The sequence below is a fragment of the Ciconia boyciana genome, chromosome 3 (assembly GCF_034638445.1).
Source record: "Ciconia boyciana chromosome 3, ASM3463844v1, whole genome shotgun sequence".
Classification (NCBI taxonomy): domain Eukaryota; kingdom Metazoa; phylum Chordata; class Aves; order Ciconiiformes; family Ciconiidae; genus Ciconia; species Ciconia boyciana.
In genome coordinates this window covers 80,766,969-80,787,892 of record NC_132936.1, presented here as the reverse complement: position 1 = coordinate 80,787,892, position 20,924 = coordinate 80,766,969, and the positions used below count along the sequence as shown (strand labels likewise).

Here is a 20,924-nt window from a genome sequence, read left to right as displayed (position 1 = left end):
TACAATATTTTTTTAGTGACCTTTAGTTTTTCTGTTTTCTGTTTTTTCTGCATGAGAAGGATCACTTTTCATCTCAAGTATTTGAGAGATTTCATTAATGCTGCTGATGTGTTTTGAAATGGTTACCAGGAAACACTGCAAAAGAATATAACTGCCTAGCTATCAAAGCACGTTTTAAGGATAAATTACTCTTCTTTTATGATAGCCATTTATCTGTAGTCTCTACTGAAAATATAATGAGTATAGAATGTCCTCACTTTATCTGTCATGTGTTACAGAGTTCTGCTTTATCTGTAAACAGAGATAAATCACAAAGGCGGTGACTGGGGGGTGGGGGGGTTGGGGAATGAATCTTTTGCTGTTGAAGAAGGGAGTTCAAATTTTGGGTTGATTACAAGCAAATTAACCCAATTAATTCCTACTTGTCTCCAAATTACAAATGTTACTAAGGGAAAGTGCTGAAGCTAAACAACTGAGAGAGAAAACAGATCTGTGAGGGGAAACTTGACTTGAGCCTATGCACAGGATATGAATCCTTACTTTAATATGAAATACATTTGTAAATAAATACTTAAAAAAAAAAGTATTCCTCAGTATTAGGACTGAAAACGGGACCAATTACAAGTGCCATCTGAGATCTAAGGCGTACAAGGTACCCTTCTCTTTCTGCACAGTTGAACAATTTCTGAAATTCATTGTAGAGGAGGGAAAACTTCAGCATCAAGACATTCACTGTACCCCACAATGAGCTCACTTTCTATATATCAGCCATATTTTCCTGAATTAAGAAAATGGCATAACATTACAGTTAGAGTAAGATCCAGTGGGTCTAATGTGTTGGGTTTTTTTTTTACCCTCCCTCCGGAAGACCAGGTTTGATTTGGAACAAGAAGTCCAGGTTTAATAGACTCATTCAGGTAACAGTTTTATGATAAGAAATGTATGCCTCTCCTCTCACATAAACCAGAGTTTTCTGACCTGCTTCCCAGGGCGACTTGACTTGGGCGGATTGTAAAGAATTAGAGCAGTGTGTATCTGTTCACATTCCTCCTTCCCCCTCAGCCTTCCACACGAAGTGACTATCAAGTGAAGCCTGCCCGCAAGATACCCCACAGCCAGGTATGAACGAGAGCTAGCAACAACAAAGCATTCACCCGAATGCTCAGCTAGGTCTCCAAGCTTAAAGCTCAAGCAGCTGAGGAATTTGTAAAAACAAGGTTTCACTGTAGAATAAACCATACAGTTTTTACTCTCCCAGAAGAGTCTTGCTTTCCCAAATAACCCTAGTTTCACCAAGCCACCTGCCTATGTCAGGGAAATTAATGAACTTCAAAAGTAAAAACAACTCACGATGAACAGTGAGCCCTGTTTTTCTAAACATCAGAAATGCCAGCACCACAGCAGTGTGCCTTCTTTTTTACCAAGACATAGAGGGAGCTGTAAATTAAAGCCTGATTCCTGGACCTTACATGTCCAACCACTGCACTGCACATTAATCTCTTTCCTTGATTCAGTTGCCAAGTTTGCAGTGAGGTTGTGTGATGCATGCCTTGAACCACGAGCTTGGCTCCAAGAGAACTGCGAACGCTGTTAACACTTGGGTCAAAATACCTGTCTTAAGAAATCAGGTTTTTATAGGAACTTCAAATGAGTGATTTTTTTGTAACCCCTATTGGATTAAACTTTTCCTATTGACAAACACATTTAGTAAAAAAAATGCTATGTATAAATACTGAACAGCCCATAGAATTAATGAAATGGGCTTGTAAACATGTGAGACACAGATGTTGTGGCTCTGTTTGCCTTGATTTTTTTAATCAAGAAGCAAGAACAAGGGAAAAAGAAACACAGCAGACAAAGGATGAAATCAGCATTGTGTCAAAGAAAGTGGACAGTCAAAACAGAGAACATGATTTCAAACAGCTCATAACAGATTGGCATTTTAGTGTTTGCAAAAAAATAAACTTAGCTCTGCTTGCAATAGGAAAGCATTGGAGTTTCATGAAAAAAATAGTAAAAATTAAAGTAATTCAGGAAACAAAGTCATTTTTTTTATAAGAGAGACTAGCTTCCTGTGATTCAGTAGGAACCAGACTAAGTTCAGTCAGAGAAACATAGTTCCTTTCAAAATTCAACATTGGGATTGTATACCTAATAATAATTATTTTTATCCATGACTTTGGTTCAAATTGATATGGCAATGTCAATGGCATCTAGAGCATGAACTCTCTGTAGGTGCTGTTTACGTAGTTTAGATAAACCCAACCTCTACAGCCCAGCTGGTGTTCTAATTACGCTGAAGTATGCTTTGCACAAGCAGATAGGAAAACTTGGATTCCACTAAACAATTACGGAGGAAGAGAGATATTTACCAAAAGCTCTTAATTAATTAAGTGTCCTGGCTTGCCAGGGGAAAAAACCTCATGCTGTATACAGAAAGTGGTATATATATATATACAGCATAAGATTCATCACTCATATTTTTTTTCAGAAACAATCTTCCCGCTTTCCTAGGAGAAAAAATGTTGAGACACAGTTGTAAGGGCTGGAAAGTTAAATTTTCTCTCATGCTTAAGTAGACTCCAATTTGTTAATAGGTCTGCATGAGAAATCTGAAAGACAAGTACGCAGAGCAGATACAAAGGGGTGAAAAATGTGGCCATTTCTAGCGTTGTACATGGTAACCTACCGCTAAGTAGCTTTAAGATGCATGGAAATCATTGATAATGGAGAGTGTGGATATGCTCAAGGAGTTACACCATATATGCAGTGAATCCGACATCGCCTGAGGCTGTTGAGATCACCAACACAGCATAGACTAACTCTTTTACCCCAGAGGAATGTGTCACAACCTCTAGGCAAACAATGCAGGCACATACATGTGCCTACAGGAAAGGGGGGCTGGCCAGAGCAGTTCATCCCACTTCTGGTAGGGGAATAGTTCAAAACCCCTGCTAAGTCTCACTGACAGGAAAAGATAGAAAGAGCTCATTCATCACATCTTGCCCCCAATCCAGATTCATGCCTCAGCAAGCTGGCCTCTGCCACCCGTGGAAGGAGTTGATTGTCCCAACTCACCTCAGCAAAGGGGTGTACACAGCTGGTGTCACCCCATCCTCACCTCCTGCAGGCCCTCCAGAGTCTGGCGTCTGAGCTGCCTCCCTCCAGAGCAGGAGAGCAGAAGCAGAGGAACGGACCTCCACTCAGATGTATGGAGAGAAGACATAACATCTACACTCCAGGTCCCAGCATCACTCTCCAGGAAAAGCTAGTATTTGTGAGAGATACCTGGATTGTAACACTGGCACTTCTTGAAACCTTCTAACAAGCCTTGCTACAGAACCTCACTTATTTCTTCCCTTCTGTGGAATAAAAAGCAATAAAAATACTAATGAAAATATCAGAGTTCTCTACTTTATACTGAGCTCTTTGCAGGGATCGGTAGGTATACTGTCCTGGTTATCAGTGTCATTTGTACCACTTTAAACCCTAACAGAACTGGTTACAGTGAGAGTATTTTCAATTCAAAGCAATAAATTAGAAGCAGAATTTGAACCATGGTTTTACAGATTAAATAAAATAAAAATCTTCTTTAGAGCAAGTAACTGCCAAGCATACCAATAAACTATTATTTACTAAATCAATTACAAAGCTACTTTCAAGCAGTTATCTATAAAATCATCTGGATGATATCAACTGATGTTAGAGGAAGTATTGACATCATATGCATTTACTTATTTTTCTTATTCTTAATGACACTTAACAAATTTTAAAATTCTGATAGCAAACCCACTGTTTTCTTAAATTTGAATAGTGCACTCAACCTGAGTGAGACTAAGGAAAATTGTAATTTGTTTCTCTAAAGTGTCACAACAGTTCATTACAAACATCAGAAATAGGATACAGCTCACAGAATGGGTTCAGTTCAGTTCAGTACATGAGAAAAGTCTTTACTGAGCTGGCTTCAATATATTCATAAGTAGAATCTGTTTAAGACCCTTTCATAGGAGGGTGAGTTGAGAGGCATAAGAGGATCTCTGTGTGTACACATGTACATGTTAGTATAAACACAGATTTAAATTTAGGGCTATGTAAGCTATCATATAAAAGCTTTTAATCTGCATAAATCAGAAACACATTATTCCTGTGTGGTGAAATTACAAGCGCACATCACCCCAAACAAACACCAGTAGAAGCTATACCCCAATGCACCTTCACAAGCCCTGTACAAACACATTATCTGGGGAACAAAGAATCGAATACTCTCTTGTATAAATATTTTAGAGTTTTAAAACTTTTTATTAGGAATACTTTTTTGTCCTTCCAGCTCTTTCTTTGATACTGTACAGATACTGTACTTCACCTATACAGATCTCAGAGGGAGATAAAAATTCTAACTAATAAAATACTTCTCTAAATAACTTAAAATTGACTTTCTGCATTCAAAGCCTAATGGGTCAAGTACCAGATATATTGAAAAATTTCCAAGGGTGGAAATATGTGCTACATATCTTAATGGAAAACCAGGAATATTTTCAGTGGTTCAGAGATCTTGTTTCATGACCATTTAAATATTACTTCTCTGAACTGAAATTAAGAGGATGGAAATCTCCCGCATACATAAAGGAGTAACTCTTTTTAGTCACTGGTGGTTATTTAGATGCACATATATACACATACTTTTTATGATGACTTCCTGCTTGAAATGTTGAAAATGAGAGACACATAGGAATAATGGCAAGTGAGACTGTAGAACTGAATGCCAAACGCAATTTATGTGTTAAATCCAAAATGCAGCATATTCTTTTCACCACCAGATATACAGTAGATGTCATACAGCTAACTACATAGTTGAATATGCCAGTCAATAGCTATGCCTAGATTCTGCTTTTCTCTTCAGACAGATAGTTAAATTTTTCAAACTCCAGGTTTATTTTCTGTGAACAAGTCTGCCCAGCTCTACTAAACATTTTCTGTTATAACTGTGGATGGCTACAAAACCTAGGAACTCTTTGCTTATCAGTACTTTTCCTCATTATAAAGTTCACGCACAGAAGGGTCTGTAGTGATGAACAAGTAATTAAAAAAAGCTGATGAATATTCACTCTGATTCTTAAATGAATTTGACTCAATAACCTTCGTTTTGCATTTAACTGTGTTCCAAAGCTAATTTCAAGTTGGATCACTATTAGCAAATCTGAATTGTGTACTCAAAGAAACCAAAATTCAGACTCCTAAGGATGGATTCTGGAACTCTCCAGTTAGGGAATAGGAGTAGTACCCTGGGACTGAAAAACCTTGACTTTCCACAGGTTCCGAGTGCCTGCATCTCATTTAGCAATAAAAGACTACATAGCACGTAGAAATTCAAGGGTTATGGAACCAACCTAAACCTTCGTCCTACAAACACTTATGCCTGGGCTTAACTTTACAACCACATGTAAAGGTTCCTTTGATTTTAATGGAACTAATCACAAGAAGAATGTGGGTAAGCGTTTGCAGGATCAGGGTTCAGCAGGTCATGAATTGTATTTTAGGAATATTTACAATGAATTGCTTGTGGATGACTTACAGAGCAAGAGGCTTTACCAGAAGACACTTCTAGATAGCAAACAAATTCAAGAACTTCACAAGTATAAAGGGCAAAATTTGTGAATAGTTTATTTCCCAAAATTATTCATGGATTTTTGCCATATGCTAACATTGGGAATCTATGAACAGTAGCACTCCTGTTGAGCTATAGAGAAGCAAATTCCTGAATCTTGTGAAGCATTCTGAATCCTTTGAAAGAATTCCCAGATGTTTGTATGGAGTAATTTCATTTCCTCCTCAAGGGCTCTCAGTTGTGGAGGCCTACAAGTTGTATTGAACCCAAGGAATTACATCATGTATTTGAAAACCACTGAGATGATAGTCTTGTATACATTGTCATATTTGTGAACAAGAATATTTGTTCTACATCTCTTCACTGAGCCCAGAGAAATGCATTCTCTGCTGTCTAAATACCTGATGCAAAAAGGGACCTGGAGAAAAGCCAGCTGGCTTAAGCTCAGCCAATGTGAAACAGAGGTGACACATGTTGGCAGACTGAAGCACTTTGAGGAATTGGCAGGAACTTTCACTGCCTCTTCAGTTGATGGCATCTGTTCACCCATTGTCCAAGTGGCTTTGCAATCAGCTAGACTGCAAATTTTCCAGGCATCATCTTGTTATTCTGTGTTTGCACAGTTCCCAGAACACTGGGATCCCAGACTATACAACTATAAACTACTGTGATACAAATAATTGACTATACCAAGCACGGAGACTTCCCAAGCTCATCTCTGGTCCCAGGTTCGCCATATTAGTAGTAGCAGGTATGCTGTCCTTCATCTGTGGCTGCACCAAGGTTGCAGCACTTCCTTACCAAGACATAGCATGTATAGTCAATCGTGTCTTTGATCCCGCATGACTAGGAGGACATAACCTGGCATTACCTTTGAGCCTCAGCTGGAAGCTCGGCTTCATACTGATATTTTACTTTCTAAAATAAAACCAACCTCAGTGAGAGCATGCAACACTGATTTTGCCTCTTACACAGGTGACAAGTTCCACTGGTCTTCTCAGGTAAGCCATACTAGTATCTAGAAAATGTGAGCATTGAATATACTCTCTGACTGTCAGAGGCAGCCTCTTTTCTCAAAAGTAAGTGAACAGAGAGATTAATGCAGCAGGCTAAAATCAAAATATTTTCTTCAGAAAAATATACCTACTGATGTGAGATCGGAGTATCAACAATTTTGACTACGTCTTGTTCATTTTCCTTGATAAGTGAGCTAAATTCATTGCTTGACACTTTCATTCATTACTGATCAGCCAAACTGGTGTTATTTCTGTATTATACATTAACTTACTCAAAATGTTAGGAAGTGGGAAGTCTTGCACTGGCTTAATTTTTCACAAGCCCTAACCTCATAACTCTGCCTGGATTTCAAAAAGTCACTGTTTGATACAAAACACAAAATTACTAGTGTGGTTTGTTATCAGTACAGGGCATTTTCAAAGTTGCTGGGAACTGAAAATCCCACTGAACTCACTGGGAACTAAGTGCTCATTTTATTTGAAAACAGGAACATTTCTCCAAGTGACTAAACGCAAAGAATAAATGCCTAACCATTGTTGTTCCCTCTTGAAAATATAGCTGCAGATATACATTCATTCAGAAATGAAAATATTTATTTTTCCCTGCCCACAGATTAAACATGGGAGCTGTTTCTGCCAGATAATCAAGGAGAACTTCTATCCAAGTATGAAAACACAACAAAGCAAGACATCCATTTTGCAGTGAACGGCCTTACAAATCACTGGCTTGTTTTTATTCAGTTTATACTCTATCAGATGAAAAGGAAGAAGCCATGCGTCTTAGAGAAAATAGTGTCTTATTATGTGACTCCCACTCACTGTCATTATAAGGTTCAGGTGTCATTTTTCATTATGATTACAGCCCTGGCAGACTAAAAGGTTTTTGCCTTTTCCATTCAGTCATATGAGTTTTTCCTGCCATCTTTCAGATTGTGAGATGATAATGATTGCAGGCATTTTGGCAGAAAACACTGAGCTTATTCTACATCAATCTTCTCCTCTTCTTGTGTTGTTTTTTCTAGTCCTCACCCAAGAACTGCAATCCAGTTGCCCCAAGTTATTATGAGATACCTCTCCCATGTCTTCACTGTACCAGAAATTATTTCAAGATTTTTTAAATGCATTTCTTGAAGCTTAGTGGCTTTAGGAATACAGCTCCAAAGTTTGTTCAATGAGGGCAAATATTTTAATCCCTTTTAAGTTCCAATGTGATCAAAGTCTCACACTGCTTATACTAGGATTTTATACTGGGCACAGACAATACCTCACTATCTGTTGTCATGTACTTACAAGCAGTTGTTTTAAAAAGGTCTGAGGTATTTTCACTGTAAACTTCAGACTTCTTTTATAAGACAATAAGTATCCTGATTTTCTTACTACTCACATGTATTTTCTGCAGAGCCCTTGCTAAAAGAAACAAAGCTGTTTAACATGCACCATTTTGCACTTTCTGTTGGATTTCTTGATTAGGCTAATCTCTGCATCAAAACATTTCACATAAATTAATTTCCTTCTTCATCTTTTTGGTATTAGAAAAAAAGAAAAAAGATAAAAGGAGAGTAAATATAATGTTCAGTAGAAAGGAAGGACTCTCAGCTCTCAGTTCTAGACCATCTCTGTTTATCCCCAGGGAGGGCTCAATGCTACATGCTTTTGAGCAGCTGAACACTGACCAACAGAAATCTCTTGAAGTACAGAGTACTAGTCCGTGCATAGAGGCTCGGGGCTTGTCATCAGTAAGCAGGGCCAAGCAGTCTACATGGAGTGCTAGTTTAAGGAGAATGAAATTTAAGATTTCATTAGACTAAATTGGTTTCAGGGAGCCATTAGTCATTCCTCTCCTCCTCCCCCTGACCCAATATCCACAGTGTAGGTAATATTCCAAATACTTGTCTTAAGTGAGGTAAAGGAGTATCTGAAAAAATGCCATTTTTCAAACAGATGCTCTCATACCCTATTAGCATTGTCAGACTTATTTCCCTGCTAAAAGCACTTCAGAGTGGAACAGGGCAAGAAAAAATGTTGCTGTGTGATCCAATCTCAGCTGAATACCATTGACCACAGCACAGACAAAGCCAGGCTGTATATCACTGCTTGTGGAATACCACAGCTGTTCATTTTCATGATCTGTTCAGGTAAGGTGGCAATTACATTATTTAACTTGAGCTATCAAAATATATTCAACTTCTGATGTTAGTAATACTTGCTCCCTCTGCAGTCAATGGAGACAGGCACTTCCAGAAAGAGATTCAGTCTAAAACAGCTACCAGTGGGACACACAGACATAATTCTAGCATAAGGATCTGAACTCATTGAATATTTATATATCAAAATCTCTATTCTACCTTTAGATATTACAAAAATGACCATTTACTTGAATGGGTAAGAATGAATGCCTTGTGGATTTTTTCCCCCTCTTTGGTGCGATGACTACAAGCCTATGACAGATTTTCCTACTCTGCTGAGTGTGGTTTGACTAGCAATGCACTCTGAGTTTCATCCAGGAGGGCTCTGCCATGGCCTTACAAAGTCTGTCCAAACTTTCACTGTCTTGCAAGACCGCATTTGCTTTTAGGTAGGAAGTTCATTGTTTTGATCATTGTTAATGGCTGTGCTCATTCCTATAAGCAGTTCTGAGATATCCAAGCAAAATTACACCATGTGGAGGTACGCAATGGCTAAATATAAGCAGAGATTTATAGAGCAGTTAGAAAGTTTTCAGTAAAAGACCAAAAAAAAAATTAAACCTCTCTAAATCAGCTCCATGAGTTAGTAATACTCATGATAATGAGATTGTTATCCATGATGCTGTTCTGTTTTTTAAAAGAAAAAGAAAAACAAATGTGTTCAACCAAAGCTTTTTCATTGCTGGATTTAGAACACCGGATGTATTAAATTATGGATTAAATGTATGGATTAAAATGTATAGATAAATTAAAGGTAGGAATTAAAATATCTTTCTGAAATGCCTTTTTTCAGCTTTACTGAAGTTTTATGGCAGAACAGCTTTCACTTAGTTTATTACTTCTCACTGAGGGGAAAACGAGTATTTTTTATGCGTGTGTATTTATATATATATGTACGTATGTATGTATATATACATTCACTCCAAAATAATCACTTCCCTAGTAAAGATGGAAGAAAAGGGTCCATCTTTATCAGAATCAATGGCAAAATCATCAAGTGCAGGGGGCAGCATTTGTCTACTTATTTACATCATTGATGGGTAAACCAACACAGCTTCATGAGGGTCAATGGAACTTTTCTGATGTCCACTCAGACTTAGAAAAGGCATTTCTGGGGGAAAGCATTCTCTCACTTAATCATTCTTTGGCCCAGAAGGCAAAAAACACAATCAGAAGCCCATTTGGAGAGCGCTGGTGCAGAGACAGTGACTGTGACTGTCTCTGCTGGGTGACAACCTCCTGTGAAGCCAGCCAGACACAGGAGAACGTTTTCCCTTTCTGGGCATGTGTCCCCTGGAGGTGTCCCACAGCTCCCACTGAGAGCAGGACCCAATGGCACAGAGCAGCACAGCAGGCAAGGCTGCTCTCCTTAACAAGGGATTTGGCTGGAAAGGGAGGACAGCAACAAGTGAGGTGAGAAACAGAATTTATATACTTTGGCATAGCCTCCAGCATTTTTTTTAATGCTGAGAAGCAAATGAAGTCAGTGTTTATTAGTCCTAATATAGACCTTTAAAATAAACACAAAATTATAGGTTAATATTAAATAGAGCAATTAATGAAATGCCATTGCTGAGCCAGTAGCATCACCTTTAATTCTCTTTTGCTGTGACACAGCTGATTCTTTCACTGGCATTTTGCTAGTAGCTCAAAGGCTTTCACTCTAATTTTTTTAGACAAATTCACACATAACTGGAAGTTACAGGAGCTCTTAAGTTATGCACTTGAGCATTTTTTTTTGTTTCAGATATTAATATTTCTGCTTTAGATTGGGGGAAAGATATTGTTTTGTTAATAAATGACTACAAATTGAGGCAAAAATAAAGCAATATGAAGAACTGTGGCCAGACCATTAGTAATTAAAGACAGGATGGGGAGATGGACAGAAGACGGTGTGCAGGAAATAAATGTGATCTGCAGAGCCTTGAAAAATAAATTGCAGGCCTTCCTTCCTCTGGAGCAAAACTGCCCTCTGGGAAACTACAATATAATCATGTAGCCAGAAAATAGGGTAATAATACTGAAGCTACTAAACCCAGAAGCCCAAGCAAGCTGTTGTAGGTTAAAGAGACAGAGTCTTATTTGAAGGTTCAGCTGCTCTGAAGCCATAGTAGTGGCCTCAGGACTTACTGCTGCAGACCTCCCTCTTTATATGGAGGTTTGACCAGTAGACCTATGCAGTCGCGAGAAGCACTGCCTTAGCTCGAGGTCCTCCCCAGGCCACCACTACTCAGTACTCAAATAAGCTTTTGTGTTACAGTGAGGGCACTCTGGCTGAGCCAGTGTTTGCGATACCAAGCTGTGTGCTGCGTGCACCCCGCTTCCCTTCCACCAAGTGCGCTGGCATTGCATTAACCGTACTGCACTGCGGACACGCAGGTCTCCTCTTTGACAACCACATCTTCGCCTGGTCAGCATCCCCCACCGCCTCTGTCTCAGGCTGCCAGCACAGGATAATTGTCGTGGACGTACCACGTGGAAAGGGCCCTTCACTGAGCTGTCACTAACCTATATGAGGCCTACGGTATTGGAAAGGCATCCAGCTGCTCAGGATAGCAGAGGGCTGGAAAGTCAGGCTTCCTCCTGCAGCTCCGTACATTAGAGGAGATAGCTACTGCTTTGGAAGGGGAAGCAGCCATTTCCCTGCCTCCCCCAGCACTATGGGGCTGAGGAAGAGCAAGCCTGGCCCTCCACCACCCCTCTGCACCTGGCTGTTGAGCCTCACCTCTCCCGTCCTTCCTGCAGGCCCTGCCAGGCTCCAGGCAGGCCTCCTCCTCCATCTTTGCCACGCAGCTATTCAGTTCTGCCGTCGCTGCCGGGAAGGTTCACACTGGCTTTGCACCAACATTTCCTGGTCACAGTTCAAACACTTAACTAGGCAGGTCTGCTCCGTATAGAGCCTTCTGCCAAGTATCTCTTGGTAAATAAAGCAGTACAGGGCTCAGGACAGTAGTTACAGGCTCATTCAAAACAGCCAGCAACTTCAAATGGTTGTTTGACAACTCGGAGCTTTAAGATTCAATAGCAGAAATGGGTATTTTAGGGTATTTTAAATATTAGCTCATGCAGCCAAAAATCTGGTTACATCATAAAAATATAATCCTTTTAAATCACAGCTCAGTGGAGGAAGTTACATGCCAATTGACCTAACAATTTGAAGCTCATGGGAAGTCAGGCATATGTATATAATCTGCATTATGATCAGAAATACTCAATTACTTAACTGATACCTTTAAAAACAAGCAACGTTTTAGTCATTCAAACGTTTAAGAATGTGTAGTAAAGTAAGATTATTTTCTACTCGATGCCAGTACTGGACTACACAGAGGAAACGAAGAACTGCGTGAAACTACAGTAAGCAAGATGAGGTAGACCGGTGGTGGTACCTCAGCATTTTAGCTGGGAAATAGTCTGGTACCGTATGAAATCTGATGTGCTCATGGTCAAAAGCGGAGCAGCTGTAAAAGTATAATGGAACATAACTCAAAAGGAAAAGCAGTTAAGCCTCTATCACTTTCTTTTTTATAAAGATGCCTTAATGTACTGTGTTAAAGAAAAGGAGAAACTTAAACAAACTGAAATGAAAGGTAAACAAAATTAATGGTCTGACTCAAAGCCACAAAACCATAGAAACCCAGTAAAGTCTGAAAATCCAGGTTGACATTGTGTCCCTCTCTCAAGCTTGTGTGCCTTTTACTCGTTTGGATTTCTTTTTTTTTTTTTTGCTGCACAAAAGTTAAGGGTACTTGTAATTAAAGAATGTTGTGTGAACAAAATCACATTTCCCGTAATACTGTTCAAATTTTTCCACTTACTTTTCAAATTTCAGGTCTTGGTAATGCAAATTATATTACAGGAAAAACAGATAAATTCCCAAGTTAAGTAAGAAAACAAAAATCTTAAACTATATAAAGGATTATCTAAAGTTTATCCAGACCTCACACACAGAGCCTAAAACAGAGCCTTCTTGCATTCAATGCATACTTTTTAAATAAGAAAAAGATTTGCCCTTGAGGCAAATTAGTGGAGTGGTCTGGCACTGCCTCAATATGCTATCATGTCTTGTTCTCTTACATATCCAAGTCCCTTTCTGCCAGGTTGCTTAAAGCAGAGGCAAGACTAGCTTTATGAACAGGTAGCTTATCCATTGCCTAAGGCACTGGTCTCCAAACTGGGGTGCACGTCTCCCAGGGGGCACACAAGACAATCAATTAGAGTGCAGGAAGAAGATATTTTTTGAACTATTAATAAATTAAAAAATTAAAATTGTGTTTATTTCATCTTTATTTCATCCTTTTTTAATTTCTATATTTGGGTATATTTTACAATGTATTTAATATATTAGTACAGTAGTACATCTATATAATCTATAAATAAATATACATGTATTGAGGGTGCATGCTGAAAAATATTTTACTGATTATTAAAAACTCGTGAATACATATAATGCTTGAAAATACAGTTCCAGGAACTGATATTTCTTCAGCTTGGGTGAATTTGACCTATTGCCACTCATGATTCTAGGAAAATACAGGGGCACCTACATCTCGTTCCATCATACTATAGTTTTAGCTTAACTAGCCTTCACGCTATACCCTTTTAAATGCTCTTGACCATCTTGTGTAGAAAGCTGAATTTCTGTTTAAAATACCAGTTTTCCAAAAGTCTGAAATAAACCATTCAAGACTCTTTACAGAATATGTCAGTTCATCACAGGGCTTCCATTTTACTCTATAACACAGAGGAGAACAAAAGGTCAAAATACAAACGTTTGAAAACTCTGACCGTGCAAAATTTTAAAAATCCTTCTGTTTCCCCAGGATGTGACATTCTCTAGACTCCTTTTTGGGTTCATTTTAATTATCTCGGAATAAGTAGTTTCTGAGAAGGATCAAAACCACAAGTAACCTCAGAAAAATGCTTTGGCTTTAAAAAAGGACTAGAAAGCTAATGGGAAGAATTATTAGTATATAACTTCCAGCCCAATCTAACAGATACAGGTGGCTTGGATCGTTCTTACAAACATTAGATTAGCCTTCAATTTCAGATGCTTTATATTAAGTTACCCTTAGGATGTTAGGATATATTCTTAGCTCGGTTAAATCAGTGGGAATTTTGCCATACACTCCAAGGGGCCCTTACCTTCTACAATTTTGCCTTAACAAGAGATCAGTGTTTGCCAAAAACTGCATCTTGACTTATTTGCAAATTATTGCTAAAAATATTTGGCTTAACATGTAATGGGTTCAAGTTTTCAGGTGGTATAAATCAGCATAGCTGCAGAACTATGCCAATTTAATCCACCTGAGGATGTCCCAGTGGGTTTTATCCTATTTGAGATTATTCATAGTAGTAAAGTAATTGTTTTAAAATCTTCCTGGTTTTACACAGCAGGCAGTCACAGTGGTTTCACCCAGGGCTACTGCATTTTTGTGGGTAAAAGCTGCAAACCGAGCAAACCCATCCTTTCAAAAATGTATCATTCCTTGAAAGTAACTACACAATTAACCTATATTTTTTAGTCAGTTCTGGCACCACTCAGCAATCAGATGCTGTATTTAAATTTAGGCAACACAAATGTAAACATGCCTTTGCAAAGCTGCTTACAATAGAGAAACTTTGAGTAACAGTGGTTCATTTCTACTAAAAAGTTGATTCGTATTAGCCATTTGTGAAATTTTACATGTTACTTGTTAACAACTAGCCACACCTGTGCAAGATCCTCTTTCAACCTCCTTTTTTTCAAAAAACTATCCAAAGTAAACTCAATTCATTTTTACTTGATGTAGTGTTTTTATGATAAGAGAGAAATTTGCCAGTTGAGGACTTGGGCATTTAAGAGACTAGTAGAGAGAGAGAAAAGAGAAAGCCTTAAGAGAGAGCAAGAAAAATAAACAACTTAACACAACTGCAACTGTGAAGTAATCTCTTCCCCCTGTTACTTCTATAGGTATGTACTTCCTCCATGCTGCTGCAGAGTAGAAGAGGGAGGTTTTTCTAACTAACCCGAAAGTATTTAAGAAATGTTAGGAAATTTTGGTATTTGCCTTATTTTAAAATAATATAAAGTATTTGGAAGTCAAAGATTAAGCAATGTAAGATATGGGAAAGCAAATCCATGTCATACATAATAATTTATGATAATTATGAGCTCACATTGCTGCAGTGGTTTGTTGGACTAAAGCTCACATAATGCAAAATACCATAAAGCAGAAAAAGAAAATCAAAAGACCATTGCCTAACAATGAAAATTAATTTATCAGGAGTTTATAGCATGGAAAGTTCTTGTTAATTGTTTCACTGGAAAAGTAACTTGACTTTGGATAGAACTTTATTACTGTGCTGTATAAAAGCACTACCAGTTTGTATAAGAAATAGATGTGTGAAAGCTTAAAACCCTTCACCTGCCCATCCTCCCTCGAAGATTACAGCTAGCAAATGCTTCTTCAAAATTTTTAGCAAAAGGTAGGGGTGACCAGCAAGTAATATCTTTTAGTGCAAAACTTGTTTCTTCAGCTTCCACTCTGCTATACTCTCTTCTGAGTGCAAGTTCTTTTCACTCAGAAAGAACACACATGAAATCAAGTAATTATCCAACTCTGTAATGATGCAAGTGCTGTTTGAAATAAATTGTTGAAGATGGGCATCTTTCCTTTGGTTTCCATGGAGTAAGGGTTGTAAAATATCATAGAATATTTTGGGTTGAAAGGGACCTTTAAGGGTCATCTAGTCCAACCCCTCTGCAATGAGCAGGGACATCTTCAACTAGATCAGGTTGCTCAGAGCCCCGTTCAACCTGACCTTGACTGTTTCCCCTTGAATGGGGCATCTACCACTTCTCTGGGCAACCTGTTTCAGTGTTTCACCACCCTCATTGTAAAAAATGTCTTCCTTGTATCTAGTCTGAATCTACCCTCTTTTAGTTTAAAACCATTACCCCTTGTCCTATTGCTACAGGCCGTACTAAAAAGTGTGTCCCCATCTTTCTTATAAGCCCCCTTTAAGTACTGAAAGGCTGCAATAAGGTCCAAAATATTTCCCAAATTATCCCTGAAATACCTGCTAACTTCCCTGAAGTTACAACAGCAGTCAGTAACTTCAGTAAGCAAGTACTGACTGACAAAATGATGGATAAACACAATCGATCTGACTGTCAACAGAGGTGTATTTGCCACTAAGTTTCACATATCTGAGGATTTATGTGGCACATATGGTTCTTGCTGAACTCTGTGAGCAGCTAAACAGCAAAACTGCAAGTCAGGCATGCTCCGTCTCTTTTTTGTGAAGGAAGAGAAATGGAGACAATTTGGTAAGATCTGTGAAATTCATGCTCCGAGGTGATTTTTTAGTATAAATCAGCTTTTCTTTTCATCTCTTAGTATATATACATGTTCAGTATCTTAAGTGATAAGCCATAATGCAGAGTGAGTACCTCACTCATTCAACCCTGTCTCCTTCATAAAGTAATCAAGATCTGCCTAAAAAACTAACCAGATTTTCTGCCCCATTACTAGTCCTTTAGAGGGCTGTTGCCTCACTGCTTTAATAGTTGGAAACCACTTTACAGCTCCCAGGTGAAATTTATGCAGGGTAGTTCATACCTATTTTTCTTGTGCCAAAATTGTCACAGACGAAAACAGTTTCTCTTCCTCGTGAGCTCAGAGGAACAATATCGCCTCTGGACCTCGTCTTGTTTGTCTAAATGAAGCAAATGCTACCTGCCTTCTCTTGGAAAGTAGCTGCTTTCCCTGATACATTAGTGCTAGCTAACTTCTCCTGTGTATCCATTTTCCCTAACACAGATGACCAGAATTGTACCCATGGTTCTAGATAAAATCCAGAAAAAATAATAGGGCTATCTAAAATGGCATGAATGTTTCCTTGTCTGCCTTGTCTGTCCTGTTCCTGTCTGTCTGTCCCATCATACCTAGCTAGATATGTTTTTGGGTCACACTTGCCATTTTTACAGCCACAGTACTTGGACGGCTTACAGTTAATCCTATGATTGACTTCTTTCTATGTAGAACACAACATATAATTATAAATGATATAATAATATATCATTCATATTTCTTACTTCTTTTTTTACTATACCTTGTAATTAAATTTGTTTCATGACAGAGAGTATTAATGTGTGCTTCATTCAATATGCATTTCAACACTGATGGGCATGTTTAGTTCAGAATTACTGTCTAGATGTTTCTCTGGGTGGCTAAACTGAAATATTTTTCATGGCACAAAGAATCTGCCCACATTATTTGCTTGTTTCTAGTTCTGTACAATAGCTGACAGTGATTCATAATTCTCTCATAACATGTGCAATATCACTAAACCTGCTACACCTTAAGTTATTCAAACATATTAAAAGGCCATTTAAAAAATGAAGCAAGTCTACTGACTTCTGTGTAGCTCAACTATCCGGAGATAAACTCTCTCACATGCTTATAAAAAGTTTGAAAAAATGAAAAATCTAATAAACACCAAGGTTTGTCCCTACAACAGAGAAGAATAAAATAATATTATTCTGAGGTAAACTGACAAGGATACTCTTGGAAAAAAGGAAGTAGACGATACATTTTTTAGACTGATTTGGAGATAGAGGCCAATTTCCCATGGATTTTGCTAGAACAAGTATTATGAAGTACGGGCCAAGTTATTCTGGACATATTTGCTGACTACTCTGGTATGACAACAGCAAGGAATAATTCCTCTAAGTAAATGTGACTGCCTTTAAACTACTGAGAAAAATGAGCCTTACTTTCTCTGACAACACCTCAGGACCCATATTTACATACACCGTTCCAAAGTCAAAGACTTCAGTCAGTGGCAAATCAATATAGCGATATCTAAAAGATACATTGTTTTGATATAGGGTAAGAAATTGCTTTCTAATTTATTGCAGTGAATAAACAAAGCATTGGAATGCATGAAACAAAATTTATCTATTTTACTGACCTTGAAGCTGGCGTCCTTTGTACAAATCCTTTGTTTTTGTTGGGTGAGCTCTGGCACCATTATCACACTTAGGTTGTTCATACCTAAAGAACAAACAGAAAGAGAATAAAACCAGCCAAGGTTAATTTGATTAAGAATGAATTTATTTCCAATTTTGTAGTCCAAATCAAAACTTGTACCTTCTTTTATTCAGGGAATAAGCTTGTTTTTCATTCAGAAGGGGCAATGCAAATTCATCTGCCTACTTTCCACTTACCTCAAAGAAGCCAGCACAGCTTTATTCTCCTGGGGATGATACCAAACTAAAAAATTATTATCTATTCCAAAGCCCATTCTTCAGGGAGGAAAACTGAGGAAGGAGAAAACTGTGGGGAATTGCTATAAAGTAATACATAATAAAAAAAATTTTGAAAAAACACCAAAAAAACAGAAAGACTAAAACCAGTCAGGCTCTCCTCCCACCTACCAAATCAAAAAGCAATAAACAATATGACAAATTCTGACATCTGACACAGTATTCATGCTGGGAAACACCAGAGAAGCAATTTCAAAATCACAGCAAGGCAGGAACTGTAGTTAGTTACTACTGAAACTCTAAAGCCATGTGCTACTGTATCCTCTCCAAAAAAAATGTTAGTTTACATAAGAAGGGCTAACCATGAACAGCTAACATTTTGAACAAGAGTGAAGAACTGATAGGGTTTCCAGAAGGAAGGGAATTGGGCTGGAACAGCTTGAAATGGACTGGGAAAAAGACTGAATCTCCACCTGTTACTGGAATATTCTGGTTCCTCTATGCTTTTTGAGTTTACTTAAAGCCACTTTGTTAGTCCAGCTGGGAAGAAGAAATTCTGTGCTATTTGTACTTCTAACAAACATTGACTTACGCAACACTACTAGCAATATCTTTTATGGAAGACTGGGAGGCATGGGAGCATCTGCTGCTGAATCTGTTCTTTTTTCTTACAATCTCACTATCAATGCATGGTGAATTTTCACTCAGCTTTACAGAATCTCTTTCTGAGAAATTTTACTTTCTCATTCTCCTAAAGTAGCTTGAAGTTGCAGAATTTAGTGTGTAGCATTTCAGAGAAAGTTTCAATTCTCACTTAAAAACACTTAGTAGTATGACTTGTGTCCACATACATGCGTTTGCACATACATTCCTGTTCACTGAATCTAGGTGCTTTCATATTTTATATAACTGCTCATCTTTCTTTGAAATTCTGCGATTCTAGACTTCCCCAAAATGACATTTACTGTGTAGCATACTAAAATGTCTAATTAAAATATACTAATCCAAATTTTTGGAACAAAATACTCTTTTTAAAAGCATTAAATGGTGGCTATGTCCTGGGTCCAGACCAGACCGCCCCTAAGAAAAATACCTAGGTATTCTGACCTTAATTACCAGGCAGAATTAAAAAAAAAAAAAAATGTTTTTTCCTTTGAGTGCTCAATTTATTTCCACATCATCTAATGAAACTGCCCACTGGCCCATAAAATTTTGGCTGCTGCAAGAAGGTACAGTGTTATTTCATGGACATGGGATAGCTACAGGCACTTTTTTCCCCTAAAGAATGGCAGGAATAGAAGCTGCTTTGATAGCATGGGTTGGATTCAGACACCTGATGGATGACCACTTCAATCAGCCAAGAAAAGAGTGAAAGGGAAATCTCTGAGTAATACTCACTAATGCAGTATCTGGCAACCAGCCTGGTCCCCAATTAATCTGATACCTGCCTCTACATCCCCCTCGTCTTCTTCTGTTATTGTTACTGCTCTGTGCCTACACTTTCTTTTTTGGCCTCTACTCTTCTACCATTTTGGCTTATATTTTTGTTATATACACATGCAGTTCATCATATACAAACTAAAACTATTAAAGCCCAAGAGGTGTTAAAATGCTATAATGTGAAAAGTCCATGTTTAACTCTTTAAAACAACTGAAGAAAGACTAAATGAATCATTAGAAATTTACCATACAGGTACAGCCATGCTAAGTACTGATAAGAAAAACACACTTGCCTCAGTTTTCATGGGGAAAGAGTGGGAAAGGGATAGCGTGTCAGAATGGAGCACTGTCAGGTTAAAAATAATGTAGTCAAAAGACATCGCAAGTTACTCTTGAATTTTAAAAGGGAAAGAATCCCTAGCAGTGAATGTATATCTAAAGTTGCCAAGAGCTTATGAAGGCTGCTTTATGCCTCTGAGCAGCCTGTTGGGAAGCACTGAGATTTACTGAGATGTACAAAGCAGTGGATAGAGAGTTTCACAGGAATTCTACAGCGTGGGCAACCTCACAAAGCAGCTGATTTATCTTCTTTTTTAAGTTTAGAGAATCTTGTGCAAATGGATTGCCCATGATCTTAGTTGCTAAAAAGTCACATGTGAGAACACAGACTTATGGCCCTACTGAGCAAAAAGGCTGAGGGTCATGCTGTGTTGTCCAGGAGGCATTAGGAGCCAGCTGGTAAGGACCATATCGGTAGACTTTCAGGGGAACGGTTTTGTACCCTTTAAATGCATTACCTCCTTTTAGTCAAATGGATGTTTCCTTGAGGCTTTCATAAAAGCCAGCTTTCCACCACAACTTTGCCTATTTCTTGTGGGGTTTACTGTCTTAAATGTCCTAGAGTGGTGCTTCATTCACATATCTTTATTTTAACCTTAGAATTATATGTTTTTTTCTGGAATACTTTAACTGACAAATGATTTATCTCTGCTTCAGATCAGGACATTAGAAGGTCAATGATTATTAATAACTTCCCTTCATTTTAGGGGTCTAATTTAATGGGACGATTATTTATTGTGGTATTCAAAGTTTGATGATATAACAAATTTCATCCTCATGAATGTATTCAAAACAAACAATATGCAAAATACTAAGCTGTTCTGGCAGCTTCCCAGATCTGTCTATCCTTTCACTGTTGTCCCCTAGTGATTCAATCCAGATTTGCAGAACAGATTCCAGGATGCAATGCATTTGTCTTGCTACCAGGAGTACTAATGCTATCAGTTCCTGCAGCAGAGTTTTAACAGCTTACTCTTCTAATTTGTATTTTGCAGTGAAAAGCTGGAAGATAGCATACATAATTTTGCATGAGGCCCTGGTTCTTTAAACTATGAAAGACTCACATGTTCACCCTTTCCATTCTATAA

At 38.1% G+C, this 20,924-nt stretch overlaps 1 protein-coding gene across 7 annotated transcripts in view; it reads right to left on the bottom strand.

Annotated features, from left to right (window-relative positions):
- SMOC2 (SPARC related modular calcium binding 2) overlaps positions 1-20,924 on the bottom strand; it is a 150,431-nt gene that overhangs the window by 20,763 nt on the left and 108,744 nt on the right. For all 7 annotated transcript variants that reach the window (XM_072856277.1, XM_072856279.1, XM_072856275.1 and 4 more), the window contains exon 9: positions 17,763-17,845. In XM_072856277.1, coding sequence (XP_072712378.1) covers positions 17,763-17,845 — 83 coding nt within the window. The remainder of the gene's footprint in view (positions 1-17,762; positions 17,846-20,924) is intronic.